General features: G+C 45.1%; 1 protein-coding gene across 5 annotated transcripts in view; it reads left to right on the forward strand.

Annotated features, from left to right (window-relative positions):
• SMG6 (SMG6, nonsense mediated mRNA decay factor) overlaps positions 1-27,438 on the forward strand; it is a 172,823-nt gene that overhangs the window by 92,059 nt on the left and 53,326 nt on the right. For all 5 annotated transcript variants that reach the window (XM_027862547.1, XM_027862546.1, XM_027862545.1 and 2 more), the window contains one exon: positions 5,896-6,097. In XM_027862547.1, the coding sequence (XP_027718348.1) occupies positions 5,896-6,097 (202 nt within the window). The remainder of the gene's footprint in view (positions 1-5,895; positions 6,098-27,438) is intronic.

Here is a 27,438-nt window from a genome sequence, read left to right on the forward strand (position 1 = left end):
TCCGGGACTCCAGAAGGTGCCAGAGGAGGAGTCCATTATTTTTTGTGACAACCCCAGTGGTTGAGCGGAGATCTACCCCTTCAACTTATGCCCATCATCCCAGTTCTCCTTCCTGGTATCGGACGGCACGTCTGATGCTGCCTCCACCTGAAGACAGCCGTCCTGTTGCCCCTAAAGTCTTTTTCTTCTCTGTACCAAATGTCACAGTTCCCTTCTGATGGCTTGGTTTTGACCATTCCACGCTCCGGCTCTACCTCTTCTGAATGCCCTCAAGTTAGTCATCCTTTCTACAGTCTCGTGCCCAGAAGTGAAGTCTATTTCAGTGTGGTCTAGCCAGAACATGGGACTTGTTCTAGATGCAGTGATTCAGTCTACTTTCAGGTTCACTTTTTTTGGCTGCTGTGTGATTCACGTTGAGCTTGCTTATGGGCCCCTAAAACTTCCAGGGCTTTTTGACAAAAAATGTTGTCTAGCTATGCACCTTTCAGCTGGTAAAGGTCTGACCTTGATGTTCTGAGTCCACGCATGGTTGTTCACGTTTGTACCTTCTCAGATTCAATCCATCTTTTTAGTCTGTTGGTCTCTGTAGCCTTTTTGGATCTCAGTTCTGTCCTCTCTGTTGTCCAGCTTCATATCACCTGAAAATTTCATAAGCATGACATCTGTCTGTTCATCTAACTAAAAGTTAAACACAGCAAGGCCAAGGGCGGAACCCTGCAGCTCTCCACTAGAGACTTCCTTCCAGATCCATGTGCCCAGTCCAGTAACCCTTTAAAAAATAAGAGATCCTAAGGGGCAGCTACGTGGCACAGTGTATAGGGCACCGGCCCTGAAGTCAGGAGGACCTGAGTTCAAATCTGGCTTCAGACCAACCACTTGACAATTACTAGCTGTGTGACCCTGGGCAAGTCACTTACCCCCAGTTACCTAAAAAAAAAAAAAAAATAGAGAGAGGAACCAGGAACTGAATTTCCTGAAGCCATCTGGCTCTTAGATATCTCTTCTTTCCTTCCTAAGCACCCAACCCAATTCACCAATTGTTAATGGAGTGCCTGCTCTATGCAAGGCACAGTACTGATGTTCACAGACTGTCGGGAAGAATATGTTCTAGAATTTGGCCAGGAAGTGAAGTCAAGCATCCCAGCCTACAGTAAGACAAAGCTACCTTCATTCCCTTTAGAGAAATGGTCCCCAGGTGCCTCTCCCATTGTCTGTAACTTCATCTCTCTTGGGATTTGGACCCCTCTTAGCCATTCATGTAGGTTTCTTAGCCTTAAGACTGTTGGCCGAGAATATGGAAGAGGATGCAGAACTGAGTAGTTAGTTTGGTGGGAATTCTGTGCCTGCTGAGATAGCTGCCTATGGCTTACCCTGGCTACCCGAGTCATTTGGTAGCGAATGGCTTCTTTTTGTGTATCAGCTACCAGCCTGCAGCTGCAGTCCTCAGAGTGACTGAGAATCTCCTAGGATCTCCTTAGGGATTTCCCTTGGGACCAGAGCAAAGATAGAGGGACTGCTTGCAGACCCCTAAAGGGGTCCATTGGAACTGGACTTAGTTGACAAAATCAGGAGGACTTCTGGGAGAATGAGTGATTTCCCAGGTCCAGAAGTTGTCACCTAGAATTTTTCAGGTATTTTTGAGCCCTGGAGACTTAGGAGCCACTTTGGAAATGTTGTGCTAGTAGGGATAAGCTGAGACCTTTTCCCTTTTAACAGCAAAGAAACTACTTTACAAAGAGCTGATCCTCCCACCTCCAAAGTGTGGCCAATGAGAGGTGGGGTGGTAGTGCCTAGGCCCCAGGGTTGACCTTAACCTTGAATCTTCTTGTAGGTATCTCGTGTTTCTCTCCAAAGCGCTTCTCTCCCCATTTTCAGATTTACTTCCTGAAAGCTAACCAAGTGCTGTTGGGCTCTTCAACCCATGCAGATTGGTACCTGTGGCGCCAGTGAGAATCGAGTTAGGATCTGAGCTGGGGAATTGATTCAGTGAATATGATGGTATTCAGTCAGCACCTACCAGATGTTGGCATGTTGCTCTGGGGAGGCAGACAGCAATAGGACCGTAGAGGCAGAGAGGTGGGGGGAGTGGAGAAGCACCATGACAGCTGTGAAGTAGGCAGGTACAGAGTCATTTCTGGGGGCTCAGGAAAGGGCATCAAGGAGCAGGTAGGGCTTGGCCATTAGAGCTTCTGCCTAAAAGTTAGTGGGAAAGAGGGAATGAATCTAGACATGGAGCGTAGACGGCCTTAAATCATGGTGGAGCAGCAACAGGTGGCCCGCTTTGCCTGGACTGGAGAGGACAAAGAATACAGTGAAGACGCCTGAAACAGGAGCCTGGAACTAGTCATGAAGGACGTAGGCAGTCATCTTCTGTCCTGATGGGGAGAGGGGAGGGGCATGGTGAGCCCTGGACTCTTCGCGTGGCCTGTCGGGAGCTCTGTGGAGGGTGAATGCGAGAGGGGAGAGACCAGAGTGGGGGGGCCGCTCAGGCAGGTGCACTAGTGCTGGCGAGAGGCGCTGAAGGGCTCTGCTGGCATCGTGCTTGTCCGACAGAAGCCAAAGGAGAGCACCCAGTGAGAACCAAAGACTCAAGGAAGGCAGAAGTGGCCGTCACCGGCCTCTTCTGTTGGCTTCTGGCTAGAGGCCGTTAGTCTGTCAGCCCTTGGCTTGCCGTGTTCTCCTGGTGCTGGACTCTGAATTGTCCTCATCTCACAGTGACATTGGTGTGGAAGCTCTTCTCCACACCATCCTAGGAGTGAGCTTTAAGGTTTTGGCACTGGGTGGGCAGTAATGGGTGAAACTCAAGCATGGGCATGGGTCCCAGGCAGGGGCCAGTAATCCCTGGGAGGAGTCCGTTTTGGTTTATCTGAGCCCCGGGCAGGAGGACATCATAATGAGAACCAGATGGTACCACAGATTTCTGCATCTTGGGTCTAAGATGGTGGAGCTTAGAGCATGAGAGGGGAATGTGGGCCTCCCACCAGGCCAGCTCCCGGTGGCGATTCTCTGTTGCCTCCTTCTGGCTGGGGAGGCTTCATGCCCTACATCCATCTTCCAGTATGCCTGACTAATGCAGCCCTATCCTGTACACACCCAGCTGCAACCCCAAGGCCTGGAGTTCAACTAGAAGACTTTTCACCTTCTTTCTTCCCTTGTCTTTCCTGTTTGTTTATTTTCCAGATTGCTGCTCTGTGCCTGAACAGAGTCTTTTGACCAGGGCTTACCAGGGTTGTGTTTCTGGTCTTGGGCAGTGGGCTCAAGTGCTCGGCCGGGTACTGGGGAGGCAAGAGGAGGGGGTGGAGGAACCTTGTGCGTCCCTGAGTGGCTCCCATGGGCAGTGCTAACCTCTGAGGCAGCCCCGATCAGCCCTATCACATCCGGTGCTTGTCTCTGCAGCCAGGACCAGAGGATAAACTATCAGAGCTGTGGGCCAGAGCATCATTCCTCTTATTATTTTCTTCTCTGCAGATAGGGGTCGTGGAAAGTTCAGTTCCTTTTAACCCTCAAAGCTCTGTTTATTCTACAGCTGGTAGCCCAAACGCCGTGTTTCCCATTACATCACAAAGGAGCTCGGACAGATCTCTGCACAGAAACGTGTTGCAACTGTTTATTTTTTTCCATATTTAAACATTTCTGACAGCCCAACCCAGCTGAGCCAAAAGATGGAGCTTTGTGAATGAGTCTGGTTGTTGGTGTCTGCACAGAGAAACTTTAGCAAGCTGTTTGCCTCTCCCCTGTGTCTGTTCTCCCGTGTGTGTATTTGCCCATGCACGGTATAGAGGCCGATTACCTCTGCAGGACGTGTGTGTGGATCGGGGGCCATTGTGTGATTAATGGGGCCGTGTCCGGCCTGGCTCCCAGGACGCTCTTGAAAACAAGATGTTTCATTTCACTGCATTTTCCTCGTACAGTTATTCCAGTAAATAAACTAGCATTGGTCTTGTCCACCTGGAGCCACTCGGGATATTCCACACCCACCCCTCTTGATCCCCCCCACCCCTTCTCAGATCCTGCCCAGCGTGATGGAGGCTTGCAGCTTGTCCCTTCCGTGCCCTTTGTCTTGCCCTCTTCTGAGGGTTCAGAATTGTGATGCTGCTCAGGTTGAGGCCCCTACACTGAGCAGAGGCGGGGGGAGGGGTCTGAATACAACTACTTCCCCAGGGAAATTCCAGGTTGTAGCTTGTGCACGTCATTCTCCTCTGCTCCCTACCGTTCACCTCTTGGGCTGAGCTGTAAAATCTTTGAGGATAACATTTTCCTTCGGCAGAGTAGCATTCCAGGGACAGAGGGTCTGCTCTTCAGTGGCCTCTCTCAGCAGTCCTGGCTATCCTGAGGAGATCTGAATCTCTCACCTTGCCCGAGTCTGCTGCCAGCCTTAGTTTGGCTTTAAGAGTCACGTCTGGGGCGAGCAAGGCAGGCTGCTGCTACCTAGGCCGAGGACTCTAGCATAGGCTATTGTTGTTTGTCCTTCCTTCTGGAAGGGGCCTGTGACTTCAGGAAGGAGATGGAATGATTTGCAAGTGAATCAGATTTAAGTGAGGGAGAACTGTGCAGAGTCCCCAGCGTCATCAGGGTCCAGTGGCAAGATATAGATCAGGACAACTGGAGATGGGCCTGGAAGCAGAGGCCATAACAGCCCCCTCATCACTGTTGCCCTGGAGCTTGAACTGAGAACAGCCAGACAATTCACAGGATTCTTCTTCAGGCCCAGCTGGTGTCTGATCATAAGAATAATACTGAGGATGATAACGTTTAACATTTGCTATAAGGTTTTATAGCTTTCTAAGTGCTGGATACATTATCCCATTTAATCCTTAAAGACTCACTCTATTGAGTTATGTAGTTAGGTGGGCCAGCCGGTTTTTTATAATTATCCCCCAGGAAACTAAGGATCAGAGAGGTTTTGTGATTTGCTCAAGTGATAGGGACAGACCTAATGTTAGTTAAGGAAGGGAAGGAGAAAAGGAAGGACACGAGCATTTATGAGGCACCTACTATGCGCCAGGCACACTTTGCTAAGTGCTTTTTACAGATATCTCATTTGATCCTCACAAAAACCCTGGGAGGTGGGTGCTGTTATTATTTCCATTTTACAGTTGAAGAAACTGAGGCAAACAGCACTTCAGTGACTTGCCCACGGTCACGTAGGTAGAAAGTGTGTAAGACTTCAAGCTCACTGCTTTGTGCACTGTGGTGCCCTCTAGCCATTTCAAAGGAGTGGGATAGACAGTCTGACATCAATGTAAGTTTTTTGTTTTTGTTTTTGTTTTGTTTTGTTCTACTGAAAAGCATGTAAAAGATCTTGCTTTGGAAAAGAGATGAGGCCTAGACATCTTTCCTAGGGGTGATCTTGCTGGGCATTTCTATGGCTTGAAAAGAGGGAAGAGATTGCAGAAGTACAGGGGGTAGAGGATTCGTGTGACTCTTTACATCTATGCCTGAGTTGTCCATGTCTGTCGTGGGGGGTGGAGGGGAGAGTAAGGCAGGCGCCATGGTGACGTGTCCATGTGGCATGCACTTGGCTGGGCCAGACCTGGGGAATTGTGGGAGCTGCCTCAGGCACTGTGTGTCTCGAGTGTCTGAGTGAGCGTCCCAGGCGCACTGTCTGCAGAGGCGACAGGGCCTACATGAGACAGCTGATCTTCTAAATTCCTTTTCCTCTCTGGTGGGGATTTAAAAGGCCCCCTAACCAATTTTAGCTTTGAGCACATGGAAACACCCCCACATTGTAGCCACGGGCTCGGCTTGGGATCCTGGCTTGCCTTGCAAGGTTTCCTGGCAGATGCCCATGCTAATGGAGGTTTGCAGAAGTCCCCTCCCTAGTTGTGGGTGCGAAGAATGCTCCAGTGCATCCCACCTCAGAGCCGCTCATTCATCTTCCCCTCTTTTTCACAGGGTCGCCATGGATGTATGGGCGACACTAGCTGATTTCTGTAACATACTGACAGCAGTGAATCAGTCGGAGGTACCATTGTACAAGGACCCGGACGATGACCTCACCCTTCTTATCCTGGAAGAGGATCGGCTGCTCTCGGGCTTCGTCCCCCTGCTGGCTGCCCCCCAAGACCCCTGCTACGTGGAGAAAACCTCGGACAAGGTCAGCACGAGGCCAAACATCCCCCCACTCCCACCCCTCCCCTTAGCGTCCAGACTTTTTTTATTCTTGGGAAGTTTTCTGTGCAAACGGAACATGATTAAGTCATTGAGAAGGGTGTTAAGGGAAAATATCGACCTTTTAGCCGCTGACATCCAGCTCTGTGTCATGAAAAAAAACCCTCTCGACTTCCTTTGGTGTGTGTGTGTGCTCGCTGGCATGTTGTATATACGATCATTTCCTCACTTGTTTAAATAGTGCAGCTTGTGTTGGCAATGCTCTCACTCAGCTCCAAATGGTTTGCATCATGCTTAAAGCACCCTCCTCCCTCCGCCTCCTCCCTCCTCCCAGCCACAGAACTCGGCCCCAGGAAAGGAGCCAGGGCTTTCTTCCCTTCTCTAAAGAGGAGAGTGATAAATAGGTGACTAGAGAGAAGCAGACACCATGTGTTAACTTACAAAAGGCTTTCAGGAATATGAAGCATTCCCCACTGCCTGGTTTCTATTTTCCTTCCTTTAAGAATTACATTTTAACCTGAATTTTTTTCTTGTCTGTCTGTTTATAGAAAAACAAACCCCATTCCCTGTTGACACGGTGGGGACTGTGGGACTTGTGGCCTTGGTTCATCAGGGGAGTCCTTGGCCAGGTGGAGAGTGGGGCAGTGCTTCTAGCTTCCTGTTCCCCACATAAGTTAATAGTCTGGAGAGGAGGCATCCTGATTTCTTGCCCCCGGGAATAAAGAATTCGCCTCTGTGGGGGCTGGGTTTCCTATGTGAGTTACACGTTTTGCAAATTTGTCAGCAGTGTGTCCCCTGGGGGAGAGACCTTTTAGCAGGAGCCTGTAAGTGGCTTCTTAGGAGAATACTGTCTGTACTTCAGAAATTCCTGATGTGGTGAGGCAGAACTCTGGATGTGTTGTGGCTACAGGCAGGGCACATTAGGAAAATGTAGGGTGAAGGCAAGGGAATAAAAAAAAAATTATGAGACAAAAACCAAAATTCCAGACTCCAAAGCTGCATACAGGGGAGTCCTTAATTCAGTGTTCAATGATGAGAACCCCAAAGTAAAGAAACTTCGAGTTGAAGGATATTGGTGTAATGAAAAATGGGACATAGGAAGTTAATGGATAGCCATTTGGCCATCCCAGATCATGTTGAGTGTCAAGTTTAAAGCCCCAGATGTGAAGGTATTGGAGGGCCTCCATCCAGTTAAAGATGAGGCAAGCAAAATGCAGTCTACTGGTGGGAGACGGAGGTGAGAAAATATACCTTGTGCCTTACGAGAGAAGAAACCTAGGTGGGGGTTCCTCTTAAAGGGAATATAACCTGCTTTCTGCTTTCCTGAGCCAGCTTCTGTCACTGCTGGATCAGGGGATAGTGTGAAGGACTTTAGTGTGAAAAGAGTAAGGGTATTTGACTAGCTATGTATGTACAAAGTTTAGAGAGGAGGTTGAATCAGAATAAAAATAGCATAATCACTGCCTGGGTCAGTGAAAACCTGCATTGCTCTTCCTTGATCAGGAAGTGACCTTAACTGTGGAAGAAGATGCTTTTGAGGCATGTGGTTATTGTGTTTCTGAGCTGGGAGTTGGAGAAACTCTGACCAACTACAGCCTTCCCCTTCACACAAACTGAACATATGTCTCTTCAACAGCCTTCCCAGCTTCAGTGCCAGCCGAGGGTCATAGCTGAGGTCCGTGCCCATAGCCTTAGTTCTTAATACCTCTGGAATTCAAAAGTTACACAGAAGGAAGGTATAGCAAAAGACCAAGAAAGTGCATATAACCCCCCCCCTTTGAGGGCCAAAATGGCAGAACAAAAAAACACCTGAGACAGAATGGGGGGGTGGGGGTGGGAGGGTACCTTTGTTTCAGCACATACATACATACATACATACATACATACATACATACATATTTTTAAAAAACAAAGAGTGTGCACACACACACACACATACACATACAGATACACATGAGAGAACCTAAAGATGGACACCCTGAAGCAAATCTGTGAGAAGCAGGGCAGAAAAAAGGATTTCCATAGAACCAACTAACACCTTAATCATAGGATCACAGCTTTAGAGCTGGAGGAGAACCCTTCATCTTACAAATGAGGAAGCTGAGACCCAGAGAGATTAAATGACTTGCCCAAGGTCACACAGGTAGGAAGCATTGGAGGCAGGATTTGAACTCAAGGCCCACTTCCCATAATCCCCCACCTCTGAAAAGAGAGTAGGGGCAAGTGTCATTTCTCTACTCTTCTCTAGGGCCAAACTTGGTCATTAAAATTATACTGTTCAGTTTTGTTTTATTCTTTCCATATACATTACTGTCGTGTGTGTGTGTGTGTACACACACACCCCCACCCCTATGTACATGTAAAGATAGATAGTTTTCCTGGTTCTGCTTGCTTTGCTTTGTATCAATTCATAGAAGCATTCTAGTGCTTTTCTGACTTGTTCATATTCATCATTTTTCAGTGGCGTGGTAATGTTTCATTACCTTCATGTACCACATTGTTTAGTCCTTCCTCAATCAGTGAGCAGCAACTTTGCTTCCAGTTCTGTTGTTAACCAAGAGTTTCCTTTACTTTCTTCTTTTTAATTATGTTTTATTTTTTCAATCCTCAGAAAGCCACCTTTTTACCAAACTCTTGCCCTAATTCAGAATGAAAGAAAACCAGAACTGTTACAAACATGTATAATCAATCAAAACAAATTTCCATGTTTCCCTTATCCAAAAAAAAAAAAATGTGTCTAGTTCTGCACTCGTAATCCTTCACCTCCCTGTTAAGAGGTGGGCAGCATGTTTCATCATGGGTCCTCTGGAATTGTGGTTGGTCATTGTGCTGATACGAGCTCCGGGTTCTTTCACAGTTGTTTCTTTTTACCATATTCTTGTCATTGTATAAATTTTTCTGCACTTCACTTTGCATCAGTTCACAGGAGTCTTCCAAGATCTTTCTGAAACCATCCCCTTCATCATTTCTTACAGCACATTAGAATTCCATGACATTCATATGCCATAACTTGTCTAGCCAATCTTCTTTCCCACCTCAAAAAAAAGTTATAAATATTTTTATACACCCATAGTTAAAGTTTGTTTTGCTTAGAACCGATCCCTCTATTAGTTTGCCCTCCTTCTTATCACCTTTCTCTCATCTTCCCTTTCCCTCCTATTTCCCTAATGAGTACAATGTATTTCGTACCCAGATATCTCTGTGTGTGTGTCTGTGTGTGTGAGAGACAGAGACAGACAGATAGAGAGACAGAAAAAGTATCCTTCCATCCTCTGACCCTTTCAGATGAGAGTGAGGATCAAGTGTCAGCCATTCCCCACTTCCTTGTTTGTATAAATGTCAACTCAGCCTGATTATAAGGCAATTTTCCCTAAGCTTCCTTTCCCTGCCCTCCTGGTATATTTCTTTTCCCTTCTCTTTCTATTCTTTTCTTAAGATCATCACTGTGACCCGTGGTGGTGATAGAGTTGTGTGAGAATACATGTATCATCTCCCTACATAAGAATGTAAACAGTTTATCCTTGTTTAGTCCTTTATGATTGCTCAATCATGTTTACCTTTTTATGTTTCTCTTGACTTCTGTGTTTGAACTTCAAAGTTTCTATGCAGCTCTGGTCTTTTCATCAGGAATGTTTGGAAGTTCTCTCTTTTTTATCCATTCTATTTCATTCCATTTTTTTTTCCGCTGTAGGATTATACTCAGTTTTGCCGGGTAAGTTATTCTTGGCTGTTAGCCCATATTCCTTGCCTTCTGGAATATCGTATTCCAAACTCTCCACTCCTTTATAGTGGTAGCAGCTAAACCATGTGTGATCCTGAGTCTGGCTCCTTAGTGCTTAAATTCTTTCTTTCAGGCTGCTTGCAGAATTTTTTCTTTGACCTAAAAGTTCTGGATTTGGGGCTATAAATTTCCTGGGAATTTTCATTTCAGAGTTTCTTTCAGGAGGTGACTGGTGGATTCTATTTCTATTTTGCCCTCTTGTCTAAGAGGTCTGGACAGATTTTTTGAAATAGATTATCTAAGCTCTTTTTTTTCATCATAGGGTTCAGGTAGTCTGATGATTGTTAAAATTTTTTCTCCTTTATTTTTGCCATAAGATACCACACATTTCTTCTATTTTTTCAGTCTTTTGAATTTGTTTTAATATTTCTTATTGTCTCATGAAGTCAATGACTTTGGTCCATTCTAATTTTCAGAGAATTTGTTGCTTGGACGAGGTTTTGTACCTCTTGCACCAAGCTTTTAATTCAGTTGCCAATTCTTTCTTCCATAGCTCTCATTTTTTTCCAATTTTTTTCCTGTAGCACTCTCGTTTAATTTATAAAGACATTTAAAACTTCTTTTTTACCCTCTTGTTTTAGCTCTTCTAGGAATTCTACTTGAGTTTGTGCCCAAGCTGTGTTTTTCTTTGAGGCTCTGCCTGTAGATGTTTTGTAGACCTTGTCTTCTCCTGGGTTTGTGTCTTGAGCGTCCTCATCACCATGTTAACTTTTTATGGTGGAATTCTTTTTTTTTGCTTGCCCATCCTTCTTCCTGACTCTGGACTTAATGTTAGGACTGAGCTCCGTGCACTTCTGGAAGGAAGGCCTGGGCTGGTCTTATTGCTGCTTTCTTGGGATATTGAGTTCTGTGTTATTCTAGGCCATGAGGGACAGCCCAAGCTGGGAACGTGTAAACTTTCAGTGCTCCTGGTCCAGAGCAGAGTCCAATTACTGCACCCCTGGTCTGAATTCTGCAAGTTCCTGACCTCGATTTGGGTCTGATCAGTGTTAGGTACTGCTGGACTCATCACTTTCAACTAACTGGAAAGCTGTGCTGATTCAGAGTGACAGAACCATAGGCTCCTTTTTGGCCTGGGAATCCTGCCCCAGTTATTCCTCTAAATGCTCCAGATGGGGCCAGAAGCTTGAACTATGACCCTGGTCCACTCCTGGTTCCAAACCACACCACTGCTGCTTTTTCCCAAACTTATTCCTCTCTTGGTATATTGCCTGGAGTCTTCTCCTGCTCCTTACCCCAGATCTCCTCCTCAGCGTGTCCTGAATCTGGGACCTGGAACCAAATCATGAGCAATGCAGGTGCCACTTGGTCCATGTTCCTCTTGTGGGTCTGGGACCATCTCCTGCCCCGGTGTACAGCCTGTCCTACCCTATGGTGCTGTTCCTTGTGCTCCTGGCCAGACCTTATCTCCATGGCCCACAGACCTCTCTCCCGCTGCTAACCTGGGGCTGGAAAAACACCTTACTGGGATTTTGCCTTAAATTCCTCTGTCAGGATTTGACCTGGTGCATTTTCCAGATCTGTTTGGAGGCATTTGAGGGGGAGAACTAGACTTTACTGCTGCCTGCTGCTGGGCTGTCCTGCCTCCACCTCCTCCGGGTCCTTTTTTACCACAAAACGTACTGCTATGGATATCTGGTTGTATATAGGCCTTTCCACCTTCGACCTTGGAGTATGGGCTTGGCAGTAGGATTTCTGATTTAAAGGGTATGGGCATTTTCGTTACTTTGTAAGCATCATTCCAAATTACTTGTTAGAACTGATAGACCAATTCATAGTTTTCCCACATCGTATATTGTTGTGCCTGTCTTTTTGAAACCCCTAAGACATTAAATGCTCCCAACTTTTGTCATCTTTGCAGTTTGCTTTACATGAGGTGAAAACTCAAAGAGTTGGTTTGAATATGTTTATCTTATTATAGAGATTTAAACCATATTTCATCAAATTGCCCAGAGTTTCCTCTTCTGCCTTTGAGAACTCTTTGTTCATATCCTTTGATTGTTATCCATTGGGGAAGAGATCTTGGTCTTATGTCTTTATGTTGATTTGCTGTATATCTCGGCTTCCAGGCCCTTCTCACAGATACTTGATGTAGAAGCTTTCCTGTTTCATATCACTGAAGTGATTCATTTGATCTTCTTTGATCACCTGAATGGATATTTTTTGGTTGTTGTGGTGGTCCTTTGGGTGCCATTTTGCTGGCCTTTCCTAGGCTTAAGGAACTGGAGCATCCTGGGATGAGAGGAACCAATCGACACACTCCTGATAGTCCTAGAAAAAGGGTAGTGAGATGGGGCTCTCCAATCACCTTGACTCCCTGACTTTAAATGTTGGTATGAGCATCTTTTTACCAAGAAAATTGGCATATGCATTTAAGTCTTCAGCAAATTTTGCTCTTTGAATTTGGAACTTAAGAAGAGATGCAAAGAAGGAGAAGGGTCCAGATCTTCCTAGGTTCTAGCATGCAGTGATGGGAAATGAGAAATGGGAAATACCCTGGTCAGTGCTATCCAATCTTTCTCCACAGATGCCCAGGATTAGGCACTTGGATGACTTACTTTTCTTCTAACCTTATTATATTCATTCATACAATAAATACCTAGAGAAGGAACATTTACTGTATTCAGAGCACTATGAGAGTAACAAAGATTTAGGAAACATGATCCCTGCCCTCAAAGAACATGCTAGGGAGACAAGCAAGAAACCCATGGAAAGCTAAACAGCATGAGACAGTGTATGATTATGTCTCCAAATAGGAGACATTCAGAATAAGCAGAGATCTCTCTGAGTTAAGAGTAGACAAAGACCTCATGGGTGTGGGCTGGGCCTCATTGGATGGATAAGTTTTGGACAGGCAAAGAGAAATGGCATCCCATGTTTAGGCTGCAACATGAACAAAGGTGCGGAGGTGGGTAATCCACAAGATGTGTTTGTGGGACCAGCCTGGGGAGAGCAAAGGGTGAATGTTAGGGTGAATGAAAGACAATGTTGGAAAGGTAATTTTAGGGCCATACTTTAAAGAGCCTTGAAGGCCAATCTTGAGGAACTTTTATTTTTGGGCAGTGGGTGTCAATAAGGGTTTTGAGCAGGAAGTGATGGAGTAATCAGCATCTTTAGTGAGAAGAATACTAGCCAGCAGTCAGGAGGCTGGGCTGGGTTCAAGCCGTAACCCTGTTGCTCAGTGACACCCTTCATGATTTTAAATCAGTCACTTCCCTTTTAGGGACCCTGATTTCTCATCTGTAAGAGGAAGGGATTGAACGACATGATCTCTGAAGGCCTGTGCACCTCGAGCATTCTGTGATTTGTCGTTCTTGAATGAAGGCAGCATTTGATAAAAGTGAATTTGACAGTGAAATGCAGAATGACTAAAAGACAAGAGGTTATTGCCCTTCTCGTAGAATAAGGGGAGAAGAGACTATGGTACGATGTTTGAGAAATGGAGGAGAGAATAAGACTTGTTACTTGTTCCAGTGATTTCTGTCAGTGTCAAATTCACATAATTCTGGGATGATTTTTGAACATTGTTTTATCATTACTTACTCGCCAATTTCTGGAATTCAGTGTGTTGGAGATCTGGAGTAACTTGGAGTTTGACTGCAGACCAGCATAGACACCTGTAAATATCCTCACTTAAGATGAGCAAGAAACAAGGGGATAAAGACCCAGGCCCTAACAGCACAAGTGCCACTGTAGCACCAAGTACTCAGGCTCAGCTGGCAGCCCAAACCATTCTTATTCCTACTCTGTGTCTTGCTCACCACCACGTATAGACTGCTTTGGTCCATGATGTACCAGCCCTATGCACCTTACCTGTCTCCCATAAATAGTATGGTGGAAGAACAAATATATTCAGTGGATGATACATTCTACTTCAGCCCCTGCATGAATAAGGTGTGTGCCTGCCCTCTCTTCTTCTTCTTCTTCTTCTTCTTTTTTTTTTTTTGAAGAGTGGCATTGTGTAATATGTTTGGTTTTTTTTAATTAATTTATTTTGATTTATCAACAATCACTTCCATAAGCTTTTGAGGTTTTTTCTCCACCTCCCTCCCCAAGATGACACGCAATCTGATATAGGCTATACATATACATTCCTATTAAACATATTTTCACATTAGTGATGTAAGTAAGAATTAGAACCAATAGGAGGAACCACCAGAAAGAAGAAACAAAATACAATAGAAGAAAAAAAAATAGCAAATAGTATGCTTTGATCAGCATTCAAACTCCATAGTTCCTTCTTTGGATGTGGATAGCATTTTCCATCATGAGGCCTTTGGAGATGTCTTAGATCCTTGTATTGCTGAGAAGGGTTAAGTCTATCAATATCAGTCATCAAGCAACGTGGCTGTTACTGTGTACAATGTTCTCCTAATTCTGCTCACTTCACTCAGCATCAGACCATACAAGTCTTTCCAGGTTTTTCTGAAGTCTACCTGTTCATTATTTCTTATACCATAATGGTATTCTATTACATTCATATACCACAACTTGTTCAGCCATTCCCCAATTGATGGGCATCCTCTAAATATCCAATTCTTTGCCACCACAAAAAGAGCTGCTATAAATATTTTTGTACATGTGGGTCCTTTTGCCATTTGTATGATATCTTTAGGATACAGCCCTGGAAGTGCTATTGCTAGGTCAAAGGGTATGCACATTTTTATAACCCTTTGGGCATAGTTCCAAATTGCTGTCCATCTAAGACATCTCCAAAGGCCTTGTGATGGAAAATGCTATTGACAAAGGAGAAAGAAGTATGGAATTTGAACGCAGATCGAAGCATACTATTTGCAATTTTTTTTTCTTCTGTTTCGTTTTGTTTCCTCTTTCTGGTGGTTCCTCCTATTGGTTCTAATTCTTACTTACAACATCACTAATGTGAAAATATGTTTAATAGGAATGTATATATACAGCCTATATCAGATTGCATGCCATCTAGGGGAGGGAAGTGGGGAGGGAGGTGGAGAAAAATTTAAAACTTATGGAAGTGATTGTTGATAATTCAAAATAAATTAATAAAAAAAATTGCTCTCCAAAATGGTTGGATCATTTCAGAACTCCACCAGCAATGCATTAGTGTTCCAATTTTTCCACATCTTCTCCAACATTTATCAGTTTCCTGTTTTGTCATGTTGGCCGATCTGATAGGTGTGATGTGGTACCTCAGAGTTGTTTGGATTTAAGGCCTCACTTATTGACAAAAACTTCTGGAAAAGCTGGAAAACATTCTGGCAGAAATTAGGGTTAGAACAACATCACACACTATACCAGATAAGTTCCAAATGAATGAATGGCTTAGATACATGGACAAATAAAAGGAGGATGGTTATGGATATGGAAAAGTTCATGACCAAAAAAGGGATAGACAGGATTATAGAAGGTAAAATAGACAATTTTGGTTACATAAAATTGAAAAACTTTTGCACAACAAAATTAGTTACAATTAGACTCCAATGTACTGATAAGGAAGTATACTTTCTACCTCCTGACAGAAGAGTGATGGACTCAGGGGAAGAATTAGATATCTATTTTTTGACACGGCAAATATCTGCATTTGTTTTGTTTGGGTAATCTTAATTTTTACAAGAATTGTATTTCTTTATTGGAGTCAGAGAAGAGGAGAATTTGTGAGGAAAGATGGGAACTTGTGATAAGAAAGAAGGGAAAGGAAAGGAAAAAGGAAAGGAAGTCGTTGAAACTTTGTTTAAAATATACACGAGACCTGAAGGAAGTTTAAAAGGAAAAACAAACCATCAGGAAAGCTTTGAAAGTAACATATTGAATTTACTTTTTTAAAAAGCAAGCTATATGTGATAGAGATTTAAATTTTTACATGGAATCATTTTTTTCTGTTCTAAAAATGTGGAAATGTTCTTTTTAATGTTCATTAAATTAAGAATAAAGCTCCTAATTAAAGAGGAAATGGCATAATTGAGGGGGGAAGTCATTGTAGCAAGTTTTACTGATAAAAAGTCTGACATTCAATATATTTAAGGAACTGATTCAGAGATATGTGAATGAAAACCCATCCCCCATTGATAAATGGGCAAAAGATATTGAAGTTCTCAAGAGAAGAAATCCAAGCTATCAATAGTCATATGAAAAATGTTCCAAATCACTAATAATTAGAGTAACACAAACTAAAGAAACCCTGAAATTATACCTTTTGCCCATCAGATTGCCTAATATGACAAAAAAGAAAAATGACAATTGTTGGAGGGGATGAGGTAAAACAGGCACACTAAATACAGTGTTGGTGGAGTTGCAAATTGGCCTAGCCATTATGAAAAGCATTTTGGAGTTTTACTCAGAAGCAAAATTATGCATATCCTTTGATCTATCAGTTCCACTACTAGGCCCAGACCCCCGAAAAATTAAAGATAGAGGTAAAGGTTCCACATAAACAAAAATATGGCAGCTCTTTTTGTAATGGCAAATAACTGGAAATTAAGATGGTCATCAGTTGGGGAATGGATGAACAAATTCTGGTATGTGTCTGTAATGGAATAGTAGTCCACCTTGAAAAATGATGAAAAGTGTTGTGTTAGCAAACCTGTAGGACTTGAATGAACTGATACAGAATGAAATGAGCAGAACTTTGAGAAAAACTTATACATTACCAACATCATGAAGAAAAACTATTTAAGAATTCTCATCAATACAATAACCAGCCACCATTCTGGAGGACCAGTGGCAGAACACCTGCTTCCTCCTTCCCTCAAGGTGCCCAAGGAGGCATACTTTCAGCTGTGGCCTTGGTGGAATTTTGCTTACCTGGGCATATTGGATACAAATGCTTTCTTTTCAGGTGAGAGAAGAAGGAAGGGATTGATAGGGTTACCACAATGGGGGTTGGGGTCAGACATGTTCAAAATGCGCAGAAGCAAACAGAGGAAAGTCAGTCGTAAAGAGACAAGCAGGATAGCTTTGGAAAAAAAAAAACCAGCATGTTACATTTGTTGTATACTCAGAGAAACAATTTCTAGGTGGTACACATTTGCAGCTGCATATGTTATCAGTCCTTTTTTGTTCTGTTTTGTATGTGGACATGCTCATCTTATTTATTGTTTAAGTTAAGAATCTTTAATTTTAAAAAATGAGAAAGGATGGGAGAGCAAAACCGGAAATGAGAGATTATGCATGAGAGAGACATGTCTAGATTTAATCATCTGCTCCCCCTTTCTCTGAGTTATTTAATACTGTTCTCTAGATCCCAGAATATTCTGGGTACAAAGACTGCTGAATGCTTCATCTGAGAGCTCTCCACTACCTTTTCTGCAGCAATATCTTACAGTTTCTAGGGCATACTCTTTTGTGAAGTTTAATGAGAACTTGGGTACCTCATCTCAGTGTACCCAGAATGAAGATGGTCATGGCAAAATTAGCTCTGAGGTAAAACGATGAAGATTGCTTGCCCTGGACTTAAGGGGGTATCTTTTGGGATGAGGTCCTTTGAGGAAAAGGAGGTCCTTGGGTGAAAATGCGAACCTCGGAAGGATCACATGTAATGTAACTCTAATCCCACCCCTGATCACCATGCTTCCTGTTCCTTTCACATGTGCATGTGATGCTTATTTTAACCCTACTTCATCCAGTTATAAGAAAGGTGGGAGGGGTCACAGAGTCTGATCTGCTCCGGGGCATGATCCCTTCTTCAACAGAGCCCCACAGGATGGTCCCAAATTATGGGGCCTTCAGATTTGTCCCCAAAATGCAACATTTGGAATGAAAATTGTGTGGGCCTGATGTAGCGTAAAGGTGAATTGTCATGGAGAGTTTGTGTGACGTCCTCTGTCATTACAATTGGTATATGAGAATATAGACATTGATCTGCCTAGGAATCACTTTTTGTTTGTTTGTTTGTTTGTTTGTTTGTTTTAGGCAGTTGGGGTTAAGTGACTTGCCCAGGGTCACACAGCTAGTAAGTATCTTGGTCTCAGGTTGGATTTGAACTCTGGTCCTCCTGACTTCAGGGCCGGTGCTCTATGTACTGCACCACCTAGCTGCCCCACTAGGAATCACTTTCTCTGTACTACTAACTCAAGGGTGCCCAGACATAGTCATTCAAACTTCACTAATAGCAAATGCTGACCAGGCAGAAGATCCTGGTGAGTGTTTTGGTGTTTTTCCCCCCAAACACATGCAAAACAACCTCTTAATTCCAGAGTGGTAACACAGTGAAAAACGTGGTTTGCATATGTGCAGCAGAAAACTTTGCTACAGGCTGATGTTGTGCAATGAGTGGAGGTTGAGCAACTCAGTGCCTCAGCCTGAGACTTCCATCTTGGGCTCGTTGGGGTACTCGGCGGTTGCACAATGAGGGAGCTCCAGAGCAGCCGGCATAGGGACTTTCCTTTTTCTTTCAGGAGCGTCTCTGTAGAGCTCACTTTTCTTCTTGACTATACTCCTCTCCTTTCTCTTTCTTTCTTCCTTTTGCATTTTTGCTCTCAAATGGAGAAAGACAGCGTCCAGACCTAGTCATTCATGGCCTGGCAGCTCTCTAAGGGGCAGGTTCCTCTCCTAAGCCCATCAGTGGGGGGGGGGAGGGGATTTAGGGGGTTTTTCATCCAGTGCGTTGTTTCATTCTGTTCTGTTGTTGCAGAGAAACTGCACCCAAGTGTGTAGACTGACCAGTCTGCATTCTCTTAGCCCTGGGTCCTAATTGGCAAACTTATTAATGTGTGGGTTTTGTTTCTCTGCGTTTGGGGTTTTTTTTTAAAGTTTTCTTATGTTTTTATATTTAATGGTAACTAAGATGGCTATGGGGATCAGTTGTTGTCACAGCCTAAAAAGCTGTGAAAAACTGCTGGCTGTGAGCATAGACAGCAGACTGATCCACACCACGCAGGAGCTGACATTCTTTTCTCTCCAAGAAAGTCAGATTCCCTTGAATCAACTCTCTTCTGCTCAGAAAGTCAGTTCAGTGCTAAGTGGGCTTCTGATTCTTTTGTCCCACCAGCATCTGTCCATCTCCTTCCTTGCACTGCCCCTAGTTGGGTCTGGGCACCAGAGAAGCAAAAGTTAAGTGTATGGATTTCATGGCTCTATGTGTGAGTGTTTGTGGGGCAGGGAAGCTTCTAATGGAAAACATTTGTGTCTTTCTGAAAACAGAGCGAGGCCTGGTTATAGTCTGTCTGCTCTGTCTGTCAGTCTGTTCCCCACCAGCACTAGTCATTGTTCTCCTGGGAGTCTCAGGCGTATTGTGGTTTCTTCTGCTCTTGCCAGAGTTTTTGTGTCACGGGTGGCCCCATGCTCAGTATGGAGTCAAGTTGTAAGGGTGGTGACTAGTAGCTATGAAGGTTCCCAAGTCAACAGAATGGCTTTTGAGACTCGGAGCAGAGAGGAAGGAGGGAGAAGGGTTTCTAGGATAGCCTTTGGGAGCGACGTGTTTCGACACATAAGGACGCTAAAGTCTCTTATTTTCTTGCTAACGCAGCAACACCCAGGAGCTCCTGGGCTAGAGCGCCAGGCCTAGGCTAGAAACAAAGACTTAGTGCTTTATTCAGCTTGTCGTTTCATTTCTCACTGTTCTGGGAGAGTTCTCCCTGGGTTCCCTGGCTCGTAGCTGACGGGCTCATGTCTGTCGGCTCCTGCTTGTTGGGGGTATTGGGGCTCAAGGCAGTGTCACGTCATCCCTGAGGCTCCTCGAACTTGTGCCTCTTTCCCTTCAACCCTCTGAAATTCACATTTGTTCATCTTTTTTAGAAACAACCAACAGCCAAAGTCAAGGTAATAGCTGAGAGTTCTCTGGGTCCCTGAGAAGGCACTGCACCAATGTGGTTTTCACATTTTCAGGTTTTTGGCTGGTGAATAAGATGGAGGAGAAGCACTCCTTCCCCTGATAACCATCCATTCAGATGCAGGGTCAGGATCGCGTGGATTGAAACCAGACGGTGGATGATTAATACTTTTGCTTATAGGGCTGGACACCACAGCTTCCTCCATTTAAATGAAAAGACCCTTTCTCTGTATACGTATGTGTGCATGCATCTGTCCCCTTAGAAGGTGCAGGCTTTCATAGGGGTGCTTTGGTGCTAGTTGTTTTTTCTTTTCATTTTTTAAACCCTTTGGGAACTTCCTCTTAAGAAGGCATTGGTGTGCCCCAATGATATTTCCAGGAGGACCTTGCTGTGGAGTTGAGATGTAGGAGAGGGAATTTGTTCATTCTGTTAAGCTGGCTGCTAGCACAGTACCTGACACATAGTAAGCACTTCATAAATGTTCTAGCTCTAACATGTATGCTGGGGTCACCTCTCCTCGGCCTGCCCCTAGGCCATCCCCTGGACCAATTCCCTGGTCTGGACCGTGGACCTCAGGGAGCACAGGAGAACTTCACTTGGCCTAATTGCAAAAAGTGTCACTTTTTCTTTCAAAGAGTGAGGTTTTTTGAAGGTTACTGAATTATCATTGTAAGGAGCAATGCTTAAAAGTGCCCATTCTTAGGATGAGTTCAAGAGCTTGGTCTGTATGCCTTGTGCTGGGGCCAGATGCTGCTCTGATCCGACCTTTCTGAGAGGCCTTTCCCATCCCCCAGCTTCCACAGCTTCCCATCTCTTCTGTGCCTCTTGCCTGGACCTCGTTACTTACTTTTGGAATGTGGGCTCCTTGAGGGCAGGGACCATGGGTTTTTGCCATCCTTTGTATCTCCAGTGCTTAGCATAGTCCTGGTGTATAGTGAGTGTTAAAGAAATGTTTCTTGACCAGACTCATGACCTACCCTGGCTTTCACACACAGTTTATCAAAGTGGCCAATCTTGGCCTTCACCTTCACTTCAGCAATAGTCTATATTTCTATGACAAAGTTTCCTTTTTCCTCAGCTCAGACCTGAGTCTCAGTTTGATCTCTCAGATGGCAGGTGAAAGCCAGGACAGGTCTGGGCTCTGTTCTTGGCCCGGCTTCACTGAAGCAGTGTTACCTGTGACTGCTCTGAGCTCCTTTCTCACTGATGCCCGAGCTCTCCCTCCAGGACTACCAAACTGCAGACACTAACTCCTAAACAACATAGCCTTTTAGAACAAGGAGCAGCGTGTAGAAATGTTGAAAACTGGTGGGGTTGGGCAGTCTTAGTGGACCCTAGGCAGGAAGTTTTTTAGCTGAGTCAGCAGAAAGATGGGGGTTCAATCCAGTCAAAGCTGTTCATCTTTTTTTCTCTTCTTTTTTTAAAAATTCTTTTTTGGGAGGTAAATGGAAGAAGAAACGGTGCATGTAGGCCTCTTTGAACTGTTTTCCCTCCTCTTTCCCTTAGCAATCTACTATATGTATTCTGCTCCCCCTTTTGTGAGCATTCTGACTTTTGCCCTCCCCAAGAACTCCCAGAGCCTGGTTCTCCAGTGGGATGCCCAGGGAGACCAAAAAGGCTTCCCACCTCAACTTTAATCCACATACAAGAAGGTTTTGAAAAGTAACCAATCCAAACCCCCAAAGTAGTAGAGGCCAAGAAGTTACCGTCTTTGAAGAGTTCTTTTCATCTCTGGCTGGATTTCTCTCCAAACAAGCATTGGCAGAGCCCAGCAAGAACCCTGTCACCCGGGGCCCCTGGCATGAGAAGCAGCTTGGCAGCCAGAGGCCCTACCTCCCCCTCCCCCCCACCCCCGGCAATGGAATTCAAAATGTTTGGCTCTCAGGACATGAATTAAAATGTGCGTGTAATATTTATTTATTAAATGGCCCTTTTTGTGTTGTGTGCAATTCCTTCCTCAAGGTGGCCTGGTTAAGGCATGGAGAAGAAAATGCATCCTGCCCCATTGGGAAATTGATTAAAAAAAAGGTAATATGTGGAGCCTTGTCATTTTTGAACTGCTGAACCTGTTTGAAATTTATTTTTCTTGAGTTCCTCGTGCATTGCTTATCTAGACACAGCAAAGTTTCTCTGGCATACTATGGGTGATAGGCATCACTGGCACTATTTGCTTATGATAGAAGGAAGGACCACTTGGGGTCTGGAGATCTCTCCATCTCGGCTTGTGCAGGGAGGTCAAGAACTCTAACTTTTGACCCCAGTAAGGTTGATGTGTTTAGAGAGGACTTTCTGACCTTCCACTTTGTACTAGTTTTTTCAGTGACTTTAATGAAATAAAACCACATCTTGGGCATTAAAGTTCCTTTTTTTGTCGTTCATAACTCAGCCCAACATTCTCACTTTCCCAAGACCAAGTAAATCCAGTGGAAGATAAAGCTGTAACATGGAATAATAGTTCAGTCCTTAAAAACAGAAGGAGGGGGGTTAAAGAAAAGTTCTGCAGTAAATCTGCAAGTGTGGAATCTGGGGGAAATGATCCCATCTGGAAAACTCTAGCAGCGGTGCCATGGCCGGTTTGAGGAGCAACACAGATCTCAGTGAAGAGAAAACCCTGCAGTCTTGGAAGATGACAAGCTCCGTAATTGATGTCCATTTCAGCTGGTGTGGTGCCAGCTTTCATTGGCCTTCATCCAGCGTTCCTGTAATTTGGGAGCCAGGTGTGAAGCATTTCTGTTCTGTCTTGTTCCCCAGCACTTACAGAAGCCTCACGGATCTCACTGGAGGCAGCAGGAGCCCTGTAGGAAACAGATGTACAGGTAGAGGTGGAAGGAAGTGTCACACACAGCTGGGTTAAGGATATTAAAAAAAATCCTCTCCCTATTCTCCAATGAGGTCTGGATTTGGGGGTGATGGTAAAGGCATTTCCCAACATGAGATGTGACTACAAAGTACTCTAATGAGACTGGTTTTCCTCTGTGACTTATGCAATCAGCCTCGTTGTTTTATGGTTAAACCTCATGTTGTCAAGCGGCCCCCGTCACGGTGCCCTCTTCTGCCACTGGGCAGAGGGAGGGCCACTGTAGAGTGTCTCCATGGGGCAGAGTGTAAAAGAACAGTGGATTTGTGAGGAGAGAAACTGGGTTTGAATCTTGACTCTGCGTTTTGTGGCCTCTGTGACCTGAGACAAGTAACTTTTCTAGGCCTTTGTTTCCTCGTTGTTAAAATAAATGGGTTGGACTGGGTGAGTTCTAAGGTCCCTTCCAATGCTTAACCCTATGATCTTGGGTAGCCAGTGGCTCAAGGCATTTTTAATTGCTGCCAAGGATATCTCTGACAAATTTGGGGCCATACATCTGAGGTGTTGGGTCTGATCAGTCATTACTGTAATGTTTCTCTGTAGGCTGGAGGAGTCACCTTTGTGACTTTGTGACTAGGTTACTTCTCCTCTTGAGGTCTCAGTGTCTTCCTCTGTAAAATAAGGGGGTTGGACTTGGTGATGGTCTCTAAAGGACCCTTCCTGCTCTCAGTCCTCTGGTCCACTAATGATGCAGTGATTAGGGATCACTGCCACAGGCGAGGAAGGAAACCCTGGAGTCCCTTTGCTGGATGAGCATAACCTAGTGATTCCTGGCACAGGGAAGAATATAAATGCCAGCTTGTCTGTCCCTCTTTGCCGAACACCACATGATATGATGTGATGTGATGTGATGTGATGTGATGTGATATGATATTATAATCTTACATTACAGGTCTCCCATGACTCTTAAACACTAGATAAATTTCCCCACAGAGAGGTTCCCTAGGTAGAACTCATGAACTATCCTGTTAGTCTTAGGAAGTTTTACTCTTCTGAACCCAGGGCTATGGTCAGTGCTTTGCCACTGACTCAGTATGTGACCAGGGGCAGACTTCAGCCACTCAGGGCTAAGGATCCTTTCCTGTCAGCTCTGTGTCCTGGAGGGCATATCCTGTCAACTGACAAATACAGGAACCTCTTGTCATCCTGACTCTCAGAGTCTGAACCCCCTGAAGACAAAACTGGGGGAAATCCCCTTCCCCTGTGAACCAGGGCTGGGTGCCAAAGGCTGCTGCCCCTCAGCACCCCAGTTCCCTTGACTCTGCTGACGGATGATACTGCAGCTCTTCATGAGGTAGCTTCTTGCTGCCTGTTTAATTAAGCTCCTTATGTGGTGAGTGAGGGCCAAGGGATGACCTCTTCATGGCATCAGAGCCTGCTGGCTACAGAAGTCCTTGTGCCAGATAGTTCAAGAAATCAGGGGAAGAGAAAAGGGACTAAGACTGAATGTTCTTCTCTAATGAAAGGGTTATTTCAAAGTTGAGTCTGTCTGACGTTTGCTTATGATTAGCAGAAATCAAATGAATGTGAAAGTGCTCTCCCACAGACTGGCTGAGGAGGGTGCTGTACTGTGCTGAGCCTTTCTGCTGCTGCCGGGGCCTCGTTCCTCATGTGCCCTGGATAACCACAGTCTCCTACCTGTAGGCTTACTGTGGTCAGCAGCTAGCAGCTGATTGTGTCTGAAGGTGGAATCTGTAGCTGCTGAAATTTTCTTGGAGTTGAATATCTTAAGCTCTTCTCATTTGTGTAGCATCTTGGACCCTAAAACCAGCTCTACTCTTACTCGTCTATGCGACTCCTGGCAAGTCACCTCACCTCTCTTAGACTCAGTCTGAGGTGGGATTGCCCTTCAGTGGGAAGGATGCCAAGTGTGGACCAGGGTTTGAACTAACTGTGACTTTGAGAAAGTCACATAAAATGTCTAGGCCTCAGTTTCCTCATCTGTAAAATGAAGGGCCTGGATGAGATGGTCTCCCAAGACCCTTGCAGCTCTGGGAGTCTGTGAAACTGTGATCTACACAGTACAGAGAAAACCTAGACCATAAACTACTATATGTGAAATGTAGGCGACCAAAGTTTGACAAGTCTAAGAGCTGTGTGTATAATGTAAGATAATGTTCTCATTAGGTTCAGCCATTGATGCAGCTGTTCCAGAAAATGCCCCTGGAGTTTGTTTATTTATTTGTTTATTTTGGCTAGGCAATGGGGTTAAGTGACTTGCCCAGGGTCACACAGCTAATAAGTGTCATGTGTCTGAGGCCGGATTGAACTCAGGTCCTCCTGAATCCAGGGCCGGTGCTCTGTCCACTACGCCACCCAGCTGCCCCTCCAGCCCCTGAAATTTATAGGGAACATCTAAAGGTGCCAGCAGATTACCCCTTCATCTGAGGGGAAGGTCTTCTCCTTCAATTAGAGTAAGGGGGACCAAGGGGGAGGAAGTGGAAGGGACTGACCGCCCTCTCGGCCACCTCAGGGTTCTGCATATAGGCCCCATCTCCCTTGGCCTCCAGAAATCTTCCTGGTCCTGGTCCTGGAGTCCAGCCTCTTCAGTAGCCTGTGTGGAGTTAAAAGGCAGGTAAACTGGCCACATAGTGGAATTCTCCTTGTCCCCCACAAACATTCTGGCCAGACTGTTCCCAGATGTCAGCTGTGGGCCAGCACAGCGCCGCATGTGTGTGAACTCATCAGAAGTGTCTGAAGTGAGGCGCCCCACTCACCCACAGGGCCATTCTCTGGTGCCATCGAGTGCCATAAGCAGCACATTGATCTGAGAACTTTTTAGCTTTCAGTTCAGTCTCCTTTCTAGAGCAGAGGAAAAGAAACTTGAGAATAAGGGCATGTGGTTCATGTAGACATGCACAATTCATTGGAAGAGGATTTAGACATCATCCATGTCCTTAAGTGAAGGAAGAATTAGGTGCTTGCTGGGGCTGGCCCAGTATTGGGGGCCTTTGCTTGGATTGTGCCTCTGGAGCTCTCCAGTTACTGGGCCTATCCCATGACTGAGCTCCAAATGGGCCAGCAGGGATGGCTTTTCCTTCCCGTGGCTGCTGATCCTGACCTGTGGGCCCTATATTTCCTGTGTCCGGGGCGGGGGGGGGGGGGGGGGGCATTGGCAGGAGCCGCTCTCTCCCGAGCACAGGCTGGAGCAGAAGCCTGGCTCTGTGATGTCCCCTGCACACACGCACCGTCATCGTGTATGGAGCTGGTCACAAGGTGCTTGACCTGGAAATTCAGGCTGTCTGACTAAAGGCATCACCCCACCTTCTCTTTGCTTTCTGAGTTCTGTGGCTTTGGTTAAGATAAGGGAGTTAATCTCTAGAGACTTGTAAAGATCCTCTTGCCCTGTTTGTCTCCTTCCTGTGCTCTGTTCTCGCTAGCCTCACCTCCGCTTGGGGTCTGATTCACGAGCCTTGTATGCAGATAAGGCCTCTCTGATTCTTTAGGACACAGAGGCAGCCTTACAGGCCGAACTCCTTATCTCAAGGATGAGAAGTTAGAGAAGAGTTTTAGAGCTAGAAAAAGAGAGAGGGCCAGAGGAGTTAGATGACTTCTCCAAAATTCACAGAGCTAATTAGGGGCAAGATTCAACCCCAACCTAGGTCCCCTTCCTCTTCATCCCATTGCCCCACATTCCCTCACAAGGGCTTCCCCAGGGCGCACTGTAAGCTTGACTTGGCTGTCGCCCAGAGGAGTACTGGAGTGAGCTCCCTGGGGCCTACCCCTCACGCCCCAGTCTCCTGCTCTGCCTTCCCATGGCTGGGCTGTTGGGCCCCCATGGCCACACTCCACATCTAGGAAACCTTGCCATTTAGGGCTTACCAGCTTCACCTTTGTTTCCCCTTTTTAAAAATGTGAATGTGTTTTTGGCCTCTTCTACTTGAAACTGAGGAGAGGAGCTGGCTTGTTTCTGTTGCTGGCTCTGGGCCAGATGTCATAACTTCAGGCAGTGCCACGCTACACATCTCCAGCAGTTTGAAATGGAGAGACAGAGGGAAAGATAAGATCAGCAGCTTTAGGTGATGGCATTGTTTCAAATAAACCATGCATGACCCAAAGCTTCCACTTCAAATGGGGAATGAAATTGCTTCATCCTTTGACAGCTTGCTCCATGAAAGAAATTTATCTTCACTTAATTGCTTTAGATCCCAAGAGGCTACATACAGTAATTTCTAGGAGATAATTATATCAAATTAAAAAAATATGTGAGTCTGTGAATGTGAATATTTGACTGAAATGGGCAGGGAGGGAGGAGAGAAGAAGAGAAGGCCAGAGACCCTCACTAGACTTGCTTGTCAGTTTCTGGTCCCATTCTCAAAACTCCCCCTTGGTCCTCAGACTCTCCCCAAGGCTGATGGTCCAGATCACACACTTCCAGGGCTCAGTTCAGGCTGTGACTTCTACGTAGATAGAGGCGGTGAATCATCTCACCTTCTCATGAAACTGGAAAACATTTTGTTCCCAGGCCCTCCGTGGGTTAGACTAGATGCGGACAGATGGCCTGCTTTGCTTCCATCCGTACCTCTACGTTCAGCCAAACTGGGCACAGTCACCTTGCTTTCAAGGCCATGGCCACTGGACATTTTTGCCTTTCAAAGGCAGCTCAGGACTGGCAAACTTGTGATTTTTTTTTAAAATGGCTGTTTAGATGTTGAGTGTAAACTTCCTGCAGATGGGACAGGATCCTGGGGTGTAAGCATATTTGATTTCTAATTTTCATTTCCTTTGACTCCATATTAAAGTGGTTTGAAGCTGCCAGTGTGTCTTTTTAACTAACCCTGGCCCTTACCTATCCTTAACCCACATGTTTCTTTCATTTCTGGAATTCCTATCTAAGCATCTTCTAAACATGTTGTTACTATAGTGGTACAGCAGTTCCTGTAAAGGACTGGAAGTATTTACCCAGTTCTTCTGTGTCATATTCCTAACCCTTCTCTTCACCCCTT

This window comes from Vombatus ursinus, unplaced genomic scaffold (assembly GCF_900497805.2).
Source record: "Vombatus ursinus unplaced genomic scaffold, bare-nosed wombat genome assembly UNPS02014768.1, whole genome shotgun sequence".
NCBI classification, from domain to species: Eukaryota; Metazoa; Chordata; class Mammalia; order Diprotodontia; family Vombatidae; genus Vombatus; species Vombatus ursinus.